General features: G+C 34.7%; 1 protein-coding gene across 1 annotated transcript; it reads left to right on the forward strand.

Moving 5' to 3' along the window:
• The first annotated feature begins 3,992 nt into the window (after nucleotides 1-3,992).
• LOC114400647 lies at nucleotides 3,993-18,443 on the forward strand. The gene is made up of 3 exons (XM_028363194.1): nucleotides 3,993-4,907; nucleotides 6,199-6,426; nucleotides 17,818-18,443. Exons 1-3 carry the CDS (start codon nucleotides 4,110-4,112, stop codon nucleotides 17,839-17,841), a joined length of 1,050 nt encoding a protein of 349 aa, XP_028218995.1. The 5' UTR covers nucleotides 3,993-4,109; the 3' UTR covers nucleotides 17,842-18,443.
• The last annotated feature ends 300 nt before the right edge of the window (nucleotides 18,444-18,743 follow it).

An 18,743-nucleotide genomic window follows, 5' to 3' on the forward strand; every position in this document is an offset into this window, starting at 1 on the left:
AAGAGACAAAATAGGAGGAGTAATAAACCCTTCAAAATTGAACCACAACACAAATACTCTCATTTCACTCTTTTCATCCTCTCCAAGACAGCCTACCATTAGAGAGTGTGAGACCTTGAAACCCTAGCACAAAGGACCTTTTTGTTGAGCATCTTTTTCAAATTTGGACTAATTTAGAGGTAAGAGACCTCCTCTTTCCCCTCTCATCCTCCATTTTTGTTTTCCTCCATGGACACTTTTCAAAGCTTCATAAAAGTATGTTATTTCAAGGTTTTGATGTGTTTTATGTTGGCTTTTGGGGTTTGGGTGGTGTGGATGATGTAAAATTATTGTAGGAGTGAGGGAAAGCTTGTATCTTGGACCCAAAATCCCATTTTCCCCTTCCTTTCTTCATCTCAAAGAAAGTTCATTGATATGCGTATCTAAATGTCTAGATGTGTTTTTGTCTGTTGTTTCTTTCTTAGTATCTTGTATAGTGTTGGCTGAATCAGAGTCTATGAAGTTTATCTTCATAGAGCTGCCATGTCTATATGTGTGTTTTAAGATTAATGACAATCATCTCAGAGAATAGGGTGTCTGAAATTACTTCCCACCATTTAGTGAAGAATTCAATGTTGCTAGAGTTATTAGAAAATTGGCGAAAAACAAATGACTAAATTTGGTGTTGATATCTACTAGAATGAAGGAATCTATTTCGAATTATAGAAAACAAAAATGTCAATTGACATAACCACATGAAAAATGAGTGGTTTGGGGATCAATTGTATTAACCTAAACTGCCTAGCAAAGTATTATGATAATATGCTTCAACGACTTTCTTGTTGTTCCTAGAAGTAGGCTTTTCACTAAAAGAAATCCTATAGAAGTCAAAACAGAAGCTTAATTATTACAGGTAGAAACCTCACCTTCTTAAAGCTTAAAGATATTTAGCCGAGTCCAAGTTAGACTAGTTAGTCAATGGTGCAAACGAGACAAAAAATATTGAACTCAAAATCATTTGACTATAACCAGTTGGTGATGAAGAAGGATGAAGCCTCAAGCCATTGATGGTTATGGAGAAATAGCTCAAAACGCCTATTAAAAGATCCCTTTGTCAATGAATGTCAACAACAAAAAGCATAATCATGTTTTGTATCCCCCATTCCTTACTATATTCACTCTTCGCGGCTGCCACTCGCTTGAGCCAAGCATAATACTCTAGAAGTGCCTTGGGCCAAGTGCGAAAGTTAAAAGGGAAGGTATGAAGCCTATACCAGTCACCACTTGGGGAAATAATGCATTTTTCTTGGTTGAATAGTTTTGCCCTACTAAGGTCACTATTTTCACCATTAGCAACATGACAAAGGCCTAAAAGGAACTTCTTTTCCTCCTCATTGAAGGTGATCAATATATCAACTTTGTTTTGTGTAGCATATACAAGTGAACCATGGGAAAAACTCTTTATTTCCTCCATTATCAATTGACCATAGGAAGCATGGGGATCACTAGCTAAAGACAAGGTTTGGGAATCAAGGTTTCATGCTAAGGGGAGAAGAAGAAGAAGAAGAAGAAGAAGAAGAAGAAGAAGAAGAAGAAGAAGAAGAAGGGTAAACCAAAAAGGTTGTCATTGATTTTTTTAAAAATAATTTGGCAACAAAAATCAATTGAGAAATGAAAAGAGGGAGGGAAGTGAAAAGATAAGAGAAATTTGAAAATCAAAGAGGGTGGTTAGTTGTTTTACTTGATAACTTTGAAATTTGAATGAACTTGAGTTTCAGGTTTTTGTTTGTTGTTGTTCAAGGAGAATTAAAGATAATGATCATTGAATCTCGAAAGATACAATAAAAAGAGACAATTATGTTGGCACCAAAATTGTTTGTTGACAACAGTGTGGCGACCACCACTAGATGACTGATAGGTAGCTGATGGCAAAACATCTAGTTTAGCTGTTAAAAGATAGAAGGGGCTAAATGATAATAATGTAAGAATGAGATCCAAGATTCAAAACACAATTGCTTTAAGGAACATAGAGTTGCAACGTTTACAAAAGCTATGAGGTTAATGTCATGCAATACACAATCTCCCTAAAATCTAGGATTGTGGTTAGTTAAGGGTTAGGGATGACTAGAGGCTTGCAATAGTTTGTGGTATTATAAATGTAGAAAATACAATGTAATTTAGGTCCACAACCAAAATCAATATACATTCACCTTCTTCATTCAAATTTTCTATTTCCCTTGTTACTTTCATTGTTTTCATTTTTTTTTTCTACACTTTATATTAGTTGTTTATCACTTTCTTTTTTCGCACTTTACATAGGAGTAGCGTAGCATAGAAACCTCATAATGACAACTACAATAAACCTCTTTAGAGTGAGCTAGAGACTCGATCAAGAAACATAATCTCTTTCTTAAGTCAATCACTTAAGTGAGAATTGACTGGTGTTAACCAATATTACAACTGGTCGAATTTTACATGAACACATAGTAACATACATGTTTGACAAATATCATATTAACCGTGTCTAATGTTGAAAAAAAACAAACATAAATTAGATAATGCTTACAAGATTAACAAGAAACTATTCTTACATTCTCTTAAAAAACAACTATTGTTACTTTTCTAAAATGGACTCATCTCAACTCATACGAATATTAATTAGTAAGATGGGTTGATAGTTTATCCTAAGTATTATGAATCATTCTTTATGTTGTGTTTATGACGATAACAATTATATACGTGTATGATAAGTAAGATAGTTATTTTATGTTATAATAGTAATCTTACAAAAAATTTCATTTTAATTTTTTTTTTATTTTACTCATTTGAAAATAAACTATTTAAATTGAATTATAAAAAAGATACATCAACGAAGATATTTGTGTGGATTGTATTTAGACACATAGCCCAGGTGTTATTTTGTACACGGGGCTGCGGGGTTCTCACGGCAGACCAAAAGCGAAGAAAAAAGAGCGGGAAGGTGGGACCCACGCTGCACTTTTCTCGTGCAAGTCGTCGTCACTGTGCTTTCTACACCTCTTCCTCCGTCTCTCCCCTAATTCTAATTGCATGCAAACAAATTCATTTATCATTGATCATTATTCAATACACATGACTCCTCTCTTACCATCCTCAACCAATAACAAATTAATATCAATAATAGTAATGACAACAAGAACGGTTCAATTGGGGGATGATTGCATCTCAATATCAAAGAATAATTTAATTTTGTAAATACATAACTCATCAACTTTTTAACTTTTTTCTTAATAAACATCCAATTTAAATATAAATTGACATAATACCGTCTAAGTAATATAAATTAATTTAATGACATAATAAATAATCATTTACAACTCCTGTTAGTAGTAAATATTTTCATCAGCTATTGAGAACTTGACACTTACAGGAATACTAAATCAATTAACTCTCCTTTAAGAAATGATGTACTAAAATATTCATTTTATCGGAATTTAATATCCAATACATTATTTTTAAAAATACTAGTAGTATAAATTTATTAAATTATTTTAAATGTTATATTAGTATAAATAATATTTTAATAATTAAATTAAAAATTTAAATTTAAATTAATGTTATATACATTTCATATTAAATCGTAATTATATTTTTAAAATAAAAATGGAATGTGGCATATGTACTAATCTGTACACGTGAATATTCAGAGTTTTCTAAAACCTTCTATGCTTTGAATATAAGCAGAAAAAAAAAAATTAACAATTGGAGAGAATAATGTAAATGTAATCTAGAATGCCAATAAGGTAAGGAGAAGCTTTTTACTTTTTTAACACTTGCACCAATTCCTCCAAGCCCAATCTATCACCTCATCTATTCCAAAAAACGAAATCCAGATAACATTGGAATCCACTCTCCCATCCAATCAAAACCCTCCACGTGGTAGACGGGCAACACGTCACATCATCCCTTCATGCGTCCGTGTCCCACCCCACGAGAAAAGTCCTCACCTTTTTGCTCACTTTTTCTTTCTCTCTTCTCCCCTCTTAAGCCAGAAGAAACCGAAACTCCAACAAAGAAAAGACTCTCCAAAGAGTGAGTGTGTGTTTTTTTTTTGTGTTGGTGTGTGTGTTTGCGCATTCATTCAGTGAGTGATGTGCAACAAGAACAGTCCTTCTTCTTCGGACATTCAAACAACCTCTATTATGAAGAGGACGCGGAAGCCGAATAGAAGGTATTATCATAACTCTTCTTCATCCTCTTCTTCTTCTTCCTCGACGACGTCGTTTAAGCTGCACCGGCGTGGGAACAGAACGAAAACGCGGAAGCCCAAGTTCGTGAGCCTGAAGCTTCAGTTATCCGAGCCTAAGAAGAAGATGGCATCCACCAAGCCCAAGCCCAAGCCCAAGGCTGAACAACTACAACAACAGCAGCAGTTACAGCAACAACAACAACAACAACAGCCGCAGCTCAATCTCTTCCCTCTCCATCCGGACCACCACGACATGCACGAGGAGCAGAACATGGCGCTTCTCTTCAGCTCCGACGGCGGGGCAACCCTCAACGGGCTACTGGAGGAGGGTTCGACGACGACGACAACGACGTCGGTGCTGACGTGTCCGGCGGAGGATACCGGGAACTGGCTGGTTCGGAAGGCGATGCGGCGGAGGGAGAGCGAGGAGGGGAGTGAAGAACGGTGGGTGTGCTACTCGGAGGTGGTGGAGGAGAAGAAGGAGGCGATGGAGGAGGTCACGAGTTATTCCGTCAAGGGGGAAACGAAAACGACGTCGTTCGGATTTGGGTTGTTGTCGTTGAAGCTGGATCACCAGGGGATATTGAATGCTTGGTCTGATAAAGGCTCTCTCTACGTCGCGGGGGAGGAGGAGGGGGCCCTACAGACTGTCCCTGACATATTCAATGGTTTCCTCTTTCATAATGCCGTCGCCCCCCATGTAATTTTTTTTTCACTTCACTCTCAATTATTTTATGGGCTAATAGTTTTTGTTTATTTATTTTTGGCTCCGTAAAATTGGCAATTATTGGTTTTTGTCCTGACTTTTAAATTAAACCTCACTTTTGGTTACGCGTTTTTTAAATATGCATTTTTTATTTATTTAAATACCCAAACATTCGTCACATGGGTTTTGCTCCTTGTTGGACAAACCAATTAAGGCTATGCTTGCTTAATAGTTTGTTCTTCTTCAACTTGTTCAGTGTTGTGATATGTTTTTGATTTTCTTCAAAACTCAAAAGTAAATTTGCACGATAATATTTGGCTTGAAAAATTGAAACCAAGTTTCAATTGAGAAGTAATATCAAGATTGCTTTTGCAAACTGAGTTGGCAAAATAAATTCATTCAAATTTAAATTTACAAATTATAATTTTAGCTTGCATTAAGTAATTATACATAGAGATCTACTAGAATCGGCATGATGGTGAGAGTTGAATAGATGCATGAGGATTTGGGTTGGATCTTCATTATTGTCATTGTTAAAGACAAAGTATTTATACTGAAACTGTAGAGTTTAGACTCATGAAAGTTTGAGTATTTAAAAATTAGTGGAAGTTTCAATTTTGCGGGAATGAAAAAGCATCGTTAACTGAGTATTTATGTGAATATTTTATCAATTATGTTAGATCCATAGGTATGGAGAAATACTGTTGGAGAGATCACACATATATAGCGCTGTTTATAGTTTGAGACATCATTGACTGAGAATAAAAAATGAGGATGGGCCATGGTAGATTGTCACGGATTTGTTTGTAAGATTTGGTGGGCGTTTGTGAAGTACAATTAGTTTATTTATTTGTGTCGGATTGTGCCTTAGTTTAATTGTGTAGTGATGGGGGATTGTTTAAGCATTGGCAACTTTTTGGGTTAACTTTTTGGTAAAGGGTGTGCTCCGATTAAGATTTTTAATTTATATAATATTGGGGTATATTGTGGAGCTTTTCTTTCTTTTTTGTATTTTTTACCTGATTGGGCTGAGGTAGAGGAGCATGAGTGCATGACCCAAGTTAGTTGTGGTGAGAGGGGTTGGACACTGTTCAGATTTTTATCGATCATAATTAATGAATAATAATCAACCGTCAGAAAGGTACATGCAGGGTGGAGGGTTACCAGAAATTTATAGCTTTTAATGGAATGGCTAGATATTTTTTTTTTAGGTTGGGCTATGCATGGACACATGAATATGTGATGCTCTCACTCTCTATTAATGGGTTGGTTGGTTATAAAACAGGTTGCATGGGACGGTTGGGGGAGTGGTGGTGTTGTTGGGAACGCATGGAGTGTTCATGAAGAGTGTGGGGCTAACAAGGCGAATGTGAAAGAAGAAACGAGTTGGAAGTTGGCGCAGAGAGAGGCAAGTGTGCAGAGGTACAAGGAGAAGAGGCAAAGCAGGCTCTTCTCTAAGAGGATCCGTTATGAAGTTCGCAAGCTGAATGCTGAGAAACGGCCCAGGATGAAGGTACTACTCCCTACTTTCGTTAAGGGTGCCATAGTTTGATTGCTTCTATTCTCATTGCCATGCAACTTCATCAGAAAAGTGTTACTTTTTTTTTGAAAAATAGAAAGACGTTATGACCTTATATTAAAAGTTGTTTTTCTTTCACAAAAAAAGTTGTTTTAACAAAAGAATAAACAAGTTTTGAGACTAATGGTAATAATAATATGAAGGATGTTAACCTGCACATGAATGGATGGGGATTAGAAATTTTCTGGGAAAATAGATCAACATAATAACAAATTCAATATCAGAATAATAGGCCGTGAAAATAAATTCTCTCAAACTTGCAAGAACATGTGAGAAACACCAATAAGATATAGAGCGCAAAATAAAAATTAAAAAAAAAAATCAGAGGCAATTTGTTTAACGTGTAAAACCCTCAATGCAAGGGTAAAAACTATGAATTGTCCAGATTAAAGAAATAATTTTACTATAATCAATAAAGATACAATAGAGTCTCCAACCAGTGCATAAAAATGTGCTATAAACAGGCAAATCAAAATAGACACTCGATTGGTACAATAGAAACAAGAAGATGGAACTCCAAAATATAAAACAGAGAATGCGAAACACTTATCTCTCTCCATATATCTTTTTGACGATCCAACCGAACAATTTGAATTATCACGTGTGTAGAACCTGTTGTCTAAAAATCAGTCCGATCCAAGTTGAATGAACTCGTAATTGCAATCTGAAAAATGCTCTTTGGTGGGTATGTGAAAATCATAATAATTTTTCCTCTCTTTTCTCTCTCAATGATTTGTAATTATTTTTTCCTCTCAAATGAGTCTTTCTCTCTATTTAATCTGATCCCTCTCCACTTAAAAAAATGAGACAAAATGAACCTTCTCATTTGGGCCTTTACTCCACATAGGAAGGGAGTTAAAAAAATCCAACAAATCTCCTCCTCACAACTATGTGGAGGTGACCGCCAAACCGACGATCTCATAACAAGCTTTAAACTTCATTGCATCCAGTCACTTTCTCTTTTCTTCACTTTCGATGGTCTCTCTAAAGCACTCAGGTTCTCTATCATCTGTTAGGATCACATACTCATTAGGAGAATACCTCTTAGAAGGTTGTCTCTCCTTGTTGGACCTTCTGAGTTAAACTTGATTGGTTTGGTAGCATCACCAAGATTTTCATCTTATAACATGTCATGCTCCTCTTCATCATCATTAGCAGGAACATCTATCTCATCTTCAGGTTGTTGGACACCAACATCATTTTGAACATCAGTATTCATATTCTGAATAGGCGACTAAACTGATTGAAAATCAGCCACACCATTGTCTTTCTTGGGTGTAGACTTCTCCACATTATCAATGTCTTCAATGGTTTGATTTTCCATGAATTTGACATCACGACTTCTAACAAGCTTCTTTTCAACAGGATCATATAACCTATAACCAAATTCATTCTCACCATAACCAATAAATATGCACTGCCTTGACTTTGCATCCAATTTGGATCTCTGATCCTTTGGAACATGCACAAAAGCTTTGCAGCCAAAACTCTTAAGTAATCATACTTCACATTCTTGCCAAACCAAATTTTGTTCGGCATCTCACTATTCAAAGCAACAACAGGACTAAAATTGATAATATACACCGCCATGTACAGTGCCTCACCCTAGAAGTGTTTGGGTAACTTTGCTTTAGAGAGCATACATCTCACTCTCTCAATCAATGTCCTATTCATCATCTCCGCCAAACCATTCAGTTGAAGAGTTTTCTCATGAACAATACTATGCTGCTTGCAGTAGACATCAAATGGACCACAATAATCACCACCATTGTCAGTACGAATGCATTTTAGCTTGTCTGACTGCCTCTCAACTAAGACATGAAACTCCTTGAACATCTCAAGAACTTGGTCTTTTGTCTTCAAAGCATAGATCCAAAGTTTCCTGGAATAGTGATCAATGAAGGTAACAAAATAGAGTGCACTACTAAAGGATTTCACCTTCAAAGGATCACAAACATCTGAATACATCAATTTAAGCAACTTAAATTTTCTGAAGGGATGATGTTTCTTGAAGGATACTCTGGTTTGCTTACCAACCATGCAATGAGAACATTTCTCTAAATCTACATTCTTCAATCTTGGAAGCATATCCTTCTTGGCTAAACAATTCAGCCCCTTCTCACTGATATGACTAAGTTTTCGGTGCCACAAAAATGCCTCCATATCCATAGCACTCACACTGTCTCTAGCAACCAAAGTTTTCGTTCAATACAACTTTGAAATTTTCTCCCCCTTGACCACAACCAGGTTACCCTTGGTGAGTTTCCATTTTCTAGAATCAAAATGATTATCATAACCAGCATCATCAAGTACTTGCACAGTGATCAAATCTAGAGCATGTTTCACTTCTCTAAGTAGCAATTGCATTTCCATGTTGGTTTGCAAACAAACATCACCAACACCAATCACCTTGGACATGTCATCATTACCCATCTTCAAGACTCCAAAATCACCTGGAGTGTAAGATGTGAAGAACTCCTTCCTGGATGTAACATGCAGTGTAGCACCACTATCAATTATCTACATGCTCTCATCAGATAAAAGATTAAGCGAATCAGGGTCATGGAGAATAACAAGATCATCACTAGTAGCAGTAGTCACACGATCATCATCATGATCTTGTCTATACTTTTCTTCTTCCATAGAAAACAATTCCTCTGGATATGCCTTGTTTTGTGACAATAATGACACTCAACATTCTTGTATCGAGACCTAGACTTGCTCCTGCTCTTGTCTTTATCACCCTTCATCTTCTTTTTTTGGCTTCTCCCCCTGTATTTAGTAAAGCACCTCTGACTGAGAAGAAGTATCTTGCACCTTCCTTCTCATCTCTTCATTAAGAGCACTAGTCTTTGCCATTTGCAAAAGAACAACACCATTGAGGGCAACACTAATCATGGAAACTCGGAATGTCTCCCACGAATCAGCTAGAGTTATTAATAAGAACAATCCCAACACATCATTATCAAAGTTAATACCTGCAGCTGAAAACTGATCACGGCGTCCTTGAAATTCACTCAAGTGCTCAGTAAATGGAGTTCCGTCCTTGTACTTCAATTCAACAAAGTTCTTCAACAGATATAATTTGTTGCTCCCTGATTTAGAAGCATACAAGGACGTAAGAGTTTGCCACATAGTTCTTGCATGTGTCTCATGAGAAATAAGATTACGAATGGGTTCATCTACAAAGTGTCTAATAAAATCACATACACGTTCATGTTCAAAACCCCACTCTTCATCAGACATAGAATCTGACTTCTGTGTGCTAAAGATCGGAAGATGTATATTCTTCACAAATAGCAAGTCCTTCATCTTGCCCTTTCAAAAGTGATAGTTTGCTCCACTCAAGGATACCATCTTCATATGTGCCTCCATCGTTCAAACAAGTAGAAAAACAGTCCCTTAACCATAGAGCTCTGATGGGGAAATAGGCCAAGACAATAACAAACTCTATAACAGAATAATATCTGATGGGAAAATAGGCCAACATAATAACAAACTCAATAACAGAGTAATAGGCAGCGAAAATAAATTTCCCAAACTTGCAGAACCTGTGAGGAGCACCAATAAAACATAGAGCGCAAAATATAAATAAAAAAAAACCTAGAGACAATTTGTTTAACGCGGGAAACCCCTCAAATATAAGGGTAAAAACCACGGGTCATCCATATCAAAGAAATAACTCCATTATAATCAATAAATATATAAAAGAGTTTCCAACAAGTGCACTAAAACGTACTACAAACAACCAACTCAAAACAGACCCTTAATTGGTACATTAGAGACAAGAAGATGAAACCTCAAAATATAGGACAAAGAATGCGAAATACTTATCTCTCTCTTGAAATATCTTTTTGACGATCCAATTGGAAAATTTGAAATATCACTTGTGTCGAACCTGCTGTCCAAAAATCAGTCCGATCCAACGGTGAACGAATCCGCAATTGCAATCTGAAAAACACTCTCTAGTGGGTAAGTGAGACAAAATGAGTCTTCTTATTTGGGCCTTTACTCCATATAGAAAGAGAGCCTAAAAAACCCAACAATCGTTGTGTGTTTGTGTATATGTATTGACTTCATATTCTTGATGGAGGACATTTGATGTTGGAAAAGCACATCTTCATGCCATCGGTTATATTGATTGCAAAGATATAATAATAAACTTAATCTATGCTTTGTCCATTAGGCATTAGGAATTCCTCTTTGGCCTAGGGTAAAACACTCTTTGAGGTTTTTCCAGATTAAGGATAATATCTATCTTTGTTTAACGTTTACAACAACTTCCCTTATAGGGGTACATGATTCTTATTATTTTTTCAAATATATGGGGTGTTGATGTAATGTTTTGTTCAAAAAAGAATCACGTTGAGTGCATTTCAAAAAAACTCAGGGAGTACGAGTGGAATTTGCTCAAAAAAGAAATAGTAGTTATCTTCTAAACATTATAGCAAATCCGAACACATGCATAGTCATAACTTGTCAAAATTTCAACATTTTCTTAAAGAAACAATTGTATTTTTAATTTTTAATGACATACAAAACAAACGCTCTAATTTATTTATAAAGATACAATAAAAATGCATCCTTTTCTTGAGACAAATCTTGATGAAAGTTTTTGTATTGAGTTTATGGGTTGGTTTACTTCCATCAATTCTATGCCAAGAAAAAAAGTTCATTGGTTTCCCTATTTAGATGAATAAAAAATTTCGTAACATATCAAAATCATACTATTGAAGGATTTACAGATTCAAGAATTTACCTTACATGGTATAAACATATTTATAAAGTCATATGTACCAACTTCCCTATACTGTAGACTATGTACTAAAGCTAGGTAGTTGCCATTAAGCAAATAGGGCAAATGAATCAAAATACTAACTTTGTGTGTGTTCCATAGTATTGAGTATGACGATAGAGGATATAGGCGGAAAAGGGGCAGGAGGGGAAAGTGTTAAATAAAAATTGTTCTGTTCATGCTCCTGGGATTTAGGCTCACCTGGTCCTAAGGTAGAGGTTTAGAGCTCCAAAAGTTGAAGTGAGCAGAAAGTAGTATTAGGAATGACACTTCAATGCTTAAATCAATAATAGGTAGGAGGAAAACGTGTTTTTGAGATTTTATTGTTACCTGTGTTTGTCCAGATTTATAGTAGGACCTTCAAGCATGGTCCTGTGATGATAGGATAGGGATGTAATGTTCCTCATGATTGATGGGAGAGAGGAATGTTTAGTGGTGAAGGTAACAATTTTGAGAATGTGGTACTATCTTGTTTGGGCCAATTGGCATGCCCCCATGTGATGGGAGGTGGGCATGTTCTAGTTCCTAGGTCACTGCAAAGTTCCACTCCAGAAGAAACTAACGAATCTAAGTAAATCTTCAATTCTATAAAAAAAAGACCATTAGACTAAATTAGTACCTTTTTTCTCGGGATTGCATATTATTAATATTAATATTAAAATTTAATTTCTTATAAAGATTATAGTTATTGAGTACTGGTTTAGAAAAGGACAGTTGGAAAAAAGTAATAAATATTTTAGTCTCTGCCATTTTTTTTCTTTCTTATATAAGTAATGTCCTTTCATCTTTCCTTTTCTCTCCAAGCATAGCCTTTCTTCTGCCTTTGCTATTTGTTAGTCTACTCCGGCACGTATTAACACCACCTGACCAATAAATTACTTTCCCTATCACGTTCCATCCTGTATTGTCTCTAGCATGTGATCTTATTGGTACAAAAGTTCATGTTGGACTCAAAATGGTTCTACAATAAATTTACCAGTTCTACCCTAATAGTTTTTCTTAGGTTACATTGCCGTCTATCATTTTAATACAATTCAAATGTCATTGCAATTACATGGTGGTAACTTGACATTGTGCAACCCCATGAAACACTTCAACCACAGTATTAGAAATCTCTTGCTGACAGTATCCAATAAGCCGTAACACTATCAGTCTAACAGTAGCATTAGAGATCTCATTTCTTTTTTTTTAAAATAAAAATGACTATTTGATTCGGTTGAAATTAACAAGCTTACTTACAGTATGTCCGGCTTAGATTCACTTTTAGCAAAATCAACCAAAAAAATCACTTTCACAGTTAAGCAACAAAATTTAACTTTCGATTTTTCACATTTTTTTTATGTATATCTTGTCTGGTGGCTTCAATGCCAAACCCAAACCAAACATACAAAGTGAAAGCGAACTACTAAAAGATGAGAAATGCTATCAACATTTTCTTTCCAACACATTTTCTTATTGGGTGAAATTCATGTGGGTCTCACATATGTTGGTTTCATTTCATTTCTAAGTTGGTGCATCCTATTCTCAAACTAGTGTGACTTAGATGAATTTCATATAAAACATAAATATACTGGTTTGAACATGTTAACAATCATAAAGAATACATTCATATCAAACAGTGGAAGCAGAGAAGAAAATTAAATTTCAGAGGTACCTACTTTCAGCCATTGCTATCGACCTTCTTCAACTTTTACATTTTTAATTTTTTAGACCCTCATTCGCTCTAACTCGATAGTGTGCTTATCTGAAAAGAGGAATAGGCTTTGGTGATCAAAATTGAGAACACCCGGTTCTATTTATAGAGCTTTGTTCATCATGAAACTCAACTTTCATGGATCAAAACTTAGGTTGTTGTTTGTTGTTGAACGTTGTAGAAGATGAGGGTTGCACGTGGAAAGAAAATGAAACTTGTACAGAAACCCACTTCCCATAAAAACTTATTAAAGGGAAAAAACAAAAAAACAATCCGAGAAAAAAGGAACTAAAAATTCCAACATTCTCTCACTTGGTCCATTTAATCCAATATTAGTCATAACAAGAAACAAAATATGAGTCATGGCGATAGGTCCTCTAATAGCGAATATTATCTTTCATGTACCACAATATATCAAGTCTCTAAATGTTAATTCTCAACTTTATGAATAAATCATATTATTTCAGATCTAAACTTAATGATATTTCTCAAAATAAATAAATGAATATGTGCACAAAACATATGAGAAAACATCAAACTAAATAAGAGTTTAAAAAATAACAATTGTAATACAATGAAATCACATTATGGAATCAAGTTTCATTCACATTACATGATCCTTAAAATACTTTGGTGGCATGTCTTTAGTCAAATGATCGGCAATCATCAACTCAATGCTAATATGTTCAAAGTTCACTTTCTTTTCTTTAACATGTTCTCTTATAGCTAAGTACTTGATGTTAATGTGCTTATTTCGACTTCTATTTTTGTTGTTCTTAGCCATGAATATCGCGACAGAGTTGTCACCATACAACTTTAATGACCTAGAAATAGGATCCACAACTCTAAGCCCAGACACAAAACTCTTCAATCATACATCATGTGAGTTAGTCTCAAAACAGGAAACAAACTCAGCCTCCACAGTGGAAGTTGCATTTAAGGTCTGCTTGACCTTCTCCAAGATACAACTCTACTAGCTAGCATAAAAATATAATCAGATGTTGATTTTCGTGATTCAATGCAGCCAACACAGTCTGAATCTGAGTAGCCAATCACCTTTAGACAATCAGTTTGTCTATATATGAGCATGTAATCCTTTGTTCCTTGAAGGTATCTCATCACTTTCTTTGTAGCTTTTCAATGACCAATATCTGGATTACTCTAATATCTTCCTAAAACTCCAACAACATATGCAATGTCAGGTTTAATGCAAACCTGAGCATACGTAAGACTTCCAACAATTGAAGCATATGACATATTCTTCATGTGTTCTCACTCAATCATTTTTCGGGCACTAATTCAAATCGAGTTTGTCACCTTTCACAATGGGAGCTACACTTGGTGAACAATTTTTCATGTTAAATCTCTTTAAAACTTTGTTAATATAGGTCTCTTAGATAAACCCAAAATGTCTCGAGATCTTTTCCTATGGATCTTAATGCCATTGACATAAGATGTCTCTCCCATATCCTTCATATCAAAGTTCTATGAAGGAAAGTGTTTCACCTCATATAGCAAATCCTTATAATTAGTTGCAAGCAAAATATCATTCACGTATAATACAAGAAAACAAATCTTACTCCCACTAACCTTTTGGTATATACATTGATTTATGATGTTCTTTTAAAAACCAAATGAATTGATGATCTCATGAAATTTTAGATACTATTAGCAAGAGGCTTGTTTCAATCCATAGATGAATTTATTAAGCTTGCAAACTAAGTGCTCACTCTCACTAGAGGAGAATCCTTCAGGTTGTTTCATGTAAACTTCTTCTTCTAGATTACCATTAAGAAATGATGTTTTCACATCCATCTGATGTAACTTAAAGTCAAAATGAGCTACTAATATCATAATTACTCGGAAAAAAGCTTTCTTAGATACAAGAGAAAATGTCTCTATATAGTCGATTCCTTCTCTTTGAGTGAATCCTTGGGCAACAAGTCTTTTTTTATGTCTCTTAATGTTGCCTTGTGAGTCTTTCTTTGTTTTAAAGACCCATCTACATCCAATGACTTTTACACCATTAGACAACTCGACGAGATCCCAGACTTGGTTAGATGCCATAAAATCCATCTCATCTTTTATAGTATTGTACCACAAGTTTGATTCCTTAAAACTCATGGCCTGTGAAAATGATTTAGGATCATTTGCGGCTCCAATGTTGTAGTTTGATTCTTACAGATACACCACATAATCACTAGGAATTGTTGACCTTTTAACTCTAGTAGACCTTCTTAATGCTGCTTTGTGATATTCTTGAAGATCTTGTTGTTCTTTATTAGCAACTTGATCTTCAGGGTCATTTTCAACAGATTGTGGAATTTCATTCACTGGTTGTCTAACACTCATTTGTACTTGAGGGGTGTGAATGACAATCAATTCGTCGTTTGAGTTAGAGGATTGAGCTTCATAGTAATCCTTTTCAGAAGTAATGTCTTGAAATTGACCATTCCCACTAATCAAGTCATTCTCAAGAAATTTGTGTTTCTCATTTCCACAATCCTAGTATTATGTGATGGATAATAGAATCTATATCCTTTGGAACTTTCTACATATCCAATGAAATACCCATTGGTAGTCCTTGGATCTAGTTTCTTTTTTTGTGGGTTATAAATTCTCACTTCAGATGGGCATCCTCAAACATGTATATGTCGCAAACTTGATTTCCAACCTTTGAATAACTCAAAAGGTGTCTTTGAGACAACCTTGGTTGGAACTTGATTTAATATATACACAATTATCTTTTGTGCTTCAATTCACAAGAATTGAGGAGTTTTTCTATTTACTCATACTCTTTATCATGTCCATTAAAGTTTGGTTTCTTCTTTTTGCCACACCATTCTGATCTAGAGAATCAGGCATAGTGTACTGGGTAATAATCTAATGTTCTTGAAGAAACTTCGCAAATAGACCAGATGCTTGTTCATTCTCCGTGTATCTACCATAGTACTCTACACTCCTATCAGATCTCACGATCTTAATTTGCTTTTCACATTGTTTTTTCACTTTGGCCTTAAAAACTTTAAAGATATCTAAAGCTTCATCTTTAGAATGAAGTATGTAGAGATACATATATCGTGAATAATCGTCTTTAAAAGTGATAAAATATTTCAAACCACTTGAGTCCTTGTCTGGACAACAAATATTAGTGTGTATGATTTCTAATAGGATTGAACTCCTTTTTGCACCCTTCTTAGACTTGTTAGTTTGCTTACCCTTAATACAATCTACACAAGTTTCAAACTCAGAAAAATCCAAAGCACTAAGTACCCCTTCATTTACCATTCACTTAATTCTCTTGATAGAGATGTGTCCTAATATCCGGTGCTACAACATAGATGATTCCTCATTCACAACACATCGTTTTAGTCTAGCAGTAACATGCATAGAATTATAGGCAACATCACTTTACAATTCAATAGAGTAAAGCCCATCAAGTAATGCACCAGAACCAATAATTTTATATTTATTAAAGAAAAAACAGAATCCGAAAATTAAAGGAAAAACCCAATGGTGTAAGTCTTGATACAAATTCTTAGAAAAACTTGGAACGTAAAATGTATTTTCTAAACACAAAATAAAACCGTTGTTTAAAATTAAACTGTATGTCCCAGTGACTTCCATATGTGAGCTCATCTTGCCTCCTGAATAGATGTACTGCTCACTTTCCACTGTCCTCCTTAGGTTTTCCATACCCTGCAAGGTATTACAAACATAGATTGTAGAACTAGAATGAATCCACCATGTGTTATGATTAACATTAACCATATTAGATTTGTAACAAACAAAAGTAAATGAAGTACCTTTCTTGTCAAGCCATCTCTTAAATTTTGAGCAATCTTTCTACATGTGTCCTTTCTTCTTGTAAAAGAAATACTTTGACTCTTTCTTTATGACCGGTTGAGCAGAAATCTTGTCCTTATTCTTGGCTTGATCCCTTTCTTCTTTCCTTGAGTAGTCAAATATATCTTTTCACCCTCTTCCATTATCAATCTTTCCTCTTTTTGAACACGCATAGTCAATGGCTCATTAATTGATCACTTATCTTTATTTGTGTTGTAAGAGATTTTAAAAGGGACATACTGCATAGGCAGAGTACATAAAATGTAGTGTACTAAGAAAGAATCTGACATGGTAACTGCCAAGACTTTCAGCTGAGCCACTATATCCCTAATGCGCATGATGTGATCATGCACTCCCCTTATCCCATATAGCTTTAAGGATGAAAACTACATTATAAGGGTGCTAGCAAGGGCCTTATCAAATGTAACAAATTGATTATCAATGACCTTTAAAAGATCCTTGACCTTTTCATGCTTATTGGCAGAACTACAGATACTTGCAGATATATTGATCTTTATGAACAACATCTGGAGTGCTAGTTTCAGTAATATCTGATGGTTTATTTTTTTCTAATGGTATAGTCAATATCCATCAAGTCTAAATGAAAAATAATTCTCTCCCTCCAAACCTTACAATTGTCTCCTTTCAATTCAGGAATATCATACTTAATATCATAAATGATCACAGATTGATTAACTACAAAGTTCAAACATACATTTTCATTATTCATAATTTGAGACTAAATAAAATATTATGTTTTACCAATGTAAAACGTGTATTAATTTATGAACCTAGTGACATAAAACTTGCTTGTAGGCTAAAGTCTTACTCAATTAGATTCAAACTTATGACAGAAGGATTAGAGAATGTTTGTCTATTAAAAAAATGGGTTTAAAACATCTTAAACTTGTCATTCCTATTCTGGACATGCTGAACAACTTGCTCCTCCTGAACTCTTTTGAAATGGATTTTTTTTTGGTACATTTTGCAGGGACGATTCGTGAAGAGGGAATGACAAGTGTAGAAGGATAGGTACGGTTGATAATAAGAATGTTGTCATATTACAGCGTTGGAATATAATTTTTCGTGTCTTTGGTTTTGGGTAGTGCTGGGAAGCTTTCTTGATGAAAATGCTGTAGATATAATTATTATGCAATGTAAAATCCCAGTGGTACAAATATGAAATATGAACACTCCGGGAAAATCTATATTCAACTGCTGTGCTGGCGCAACATGTAAGGGGCAGTTTCTAGACCTTTGATTGAATGAGTTTTACAAATTTTTCACATTTGTTTTGATCTCAATCTAAGGCTTTAGAAACAGTCAAAGCATGTTGTACAAGTACAACAACCAAAAAATGTATAGGTTGCTCTGAAGACTTGTACAAAGTCTCACAAAATTAAATATTTGGAACATCAAAAGAACTGGAAATCGAAACATTACTCAGATCATCAACAATAGGGGAGTCTCTAGGAGGAAGGTGTTGTGTGACTACAACCTCCCATAGTCCCATTGATGTATCTTGGCATAAAATAAAATAAAAATAATCAGCATGCATGAATGAATATTCTTTATTGTCATGTTGCATTGTAAATAAAGTTTTATTTTCAGTCGGTATATTAGTTGAATTCGGTGTTTATGAAATTAAAGAGCAGAAGGGGGAGCAATATGCTATAATATGCAACTAGATTGTTCTGTTGATTTTAACAGCTATTTTTTGTAATGTTAAACAATCTCGGATAAAAAGGAAATAATATTTATAAAAAAGTGCATTTGAAATTTGCCATTGTATTGTATGCGAGAGAAATGTTAGAAATAAAAATTATGTTTCTTCTAAAGTAATTTTATGTCTCTTATTATTATTTATTTTTTCTTTTTTCTTTCAATATTCGACATTTGAAGTTTGTTTGTTAACAT

This window comes from Glycine soja, chromosome 19 (genome assembly GCF_004193775.1).
Source record: "Glycine soja cultivar W05 chromosome 19, ASM419377v2, whole genome shotgun sequence".
NCBI lineage: Eukaryota > Viridiplantae > Streptophyta > Magnoliopsida > Fabales > Fabaceae > Glycine > Glycine soja.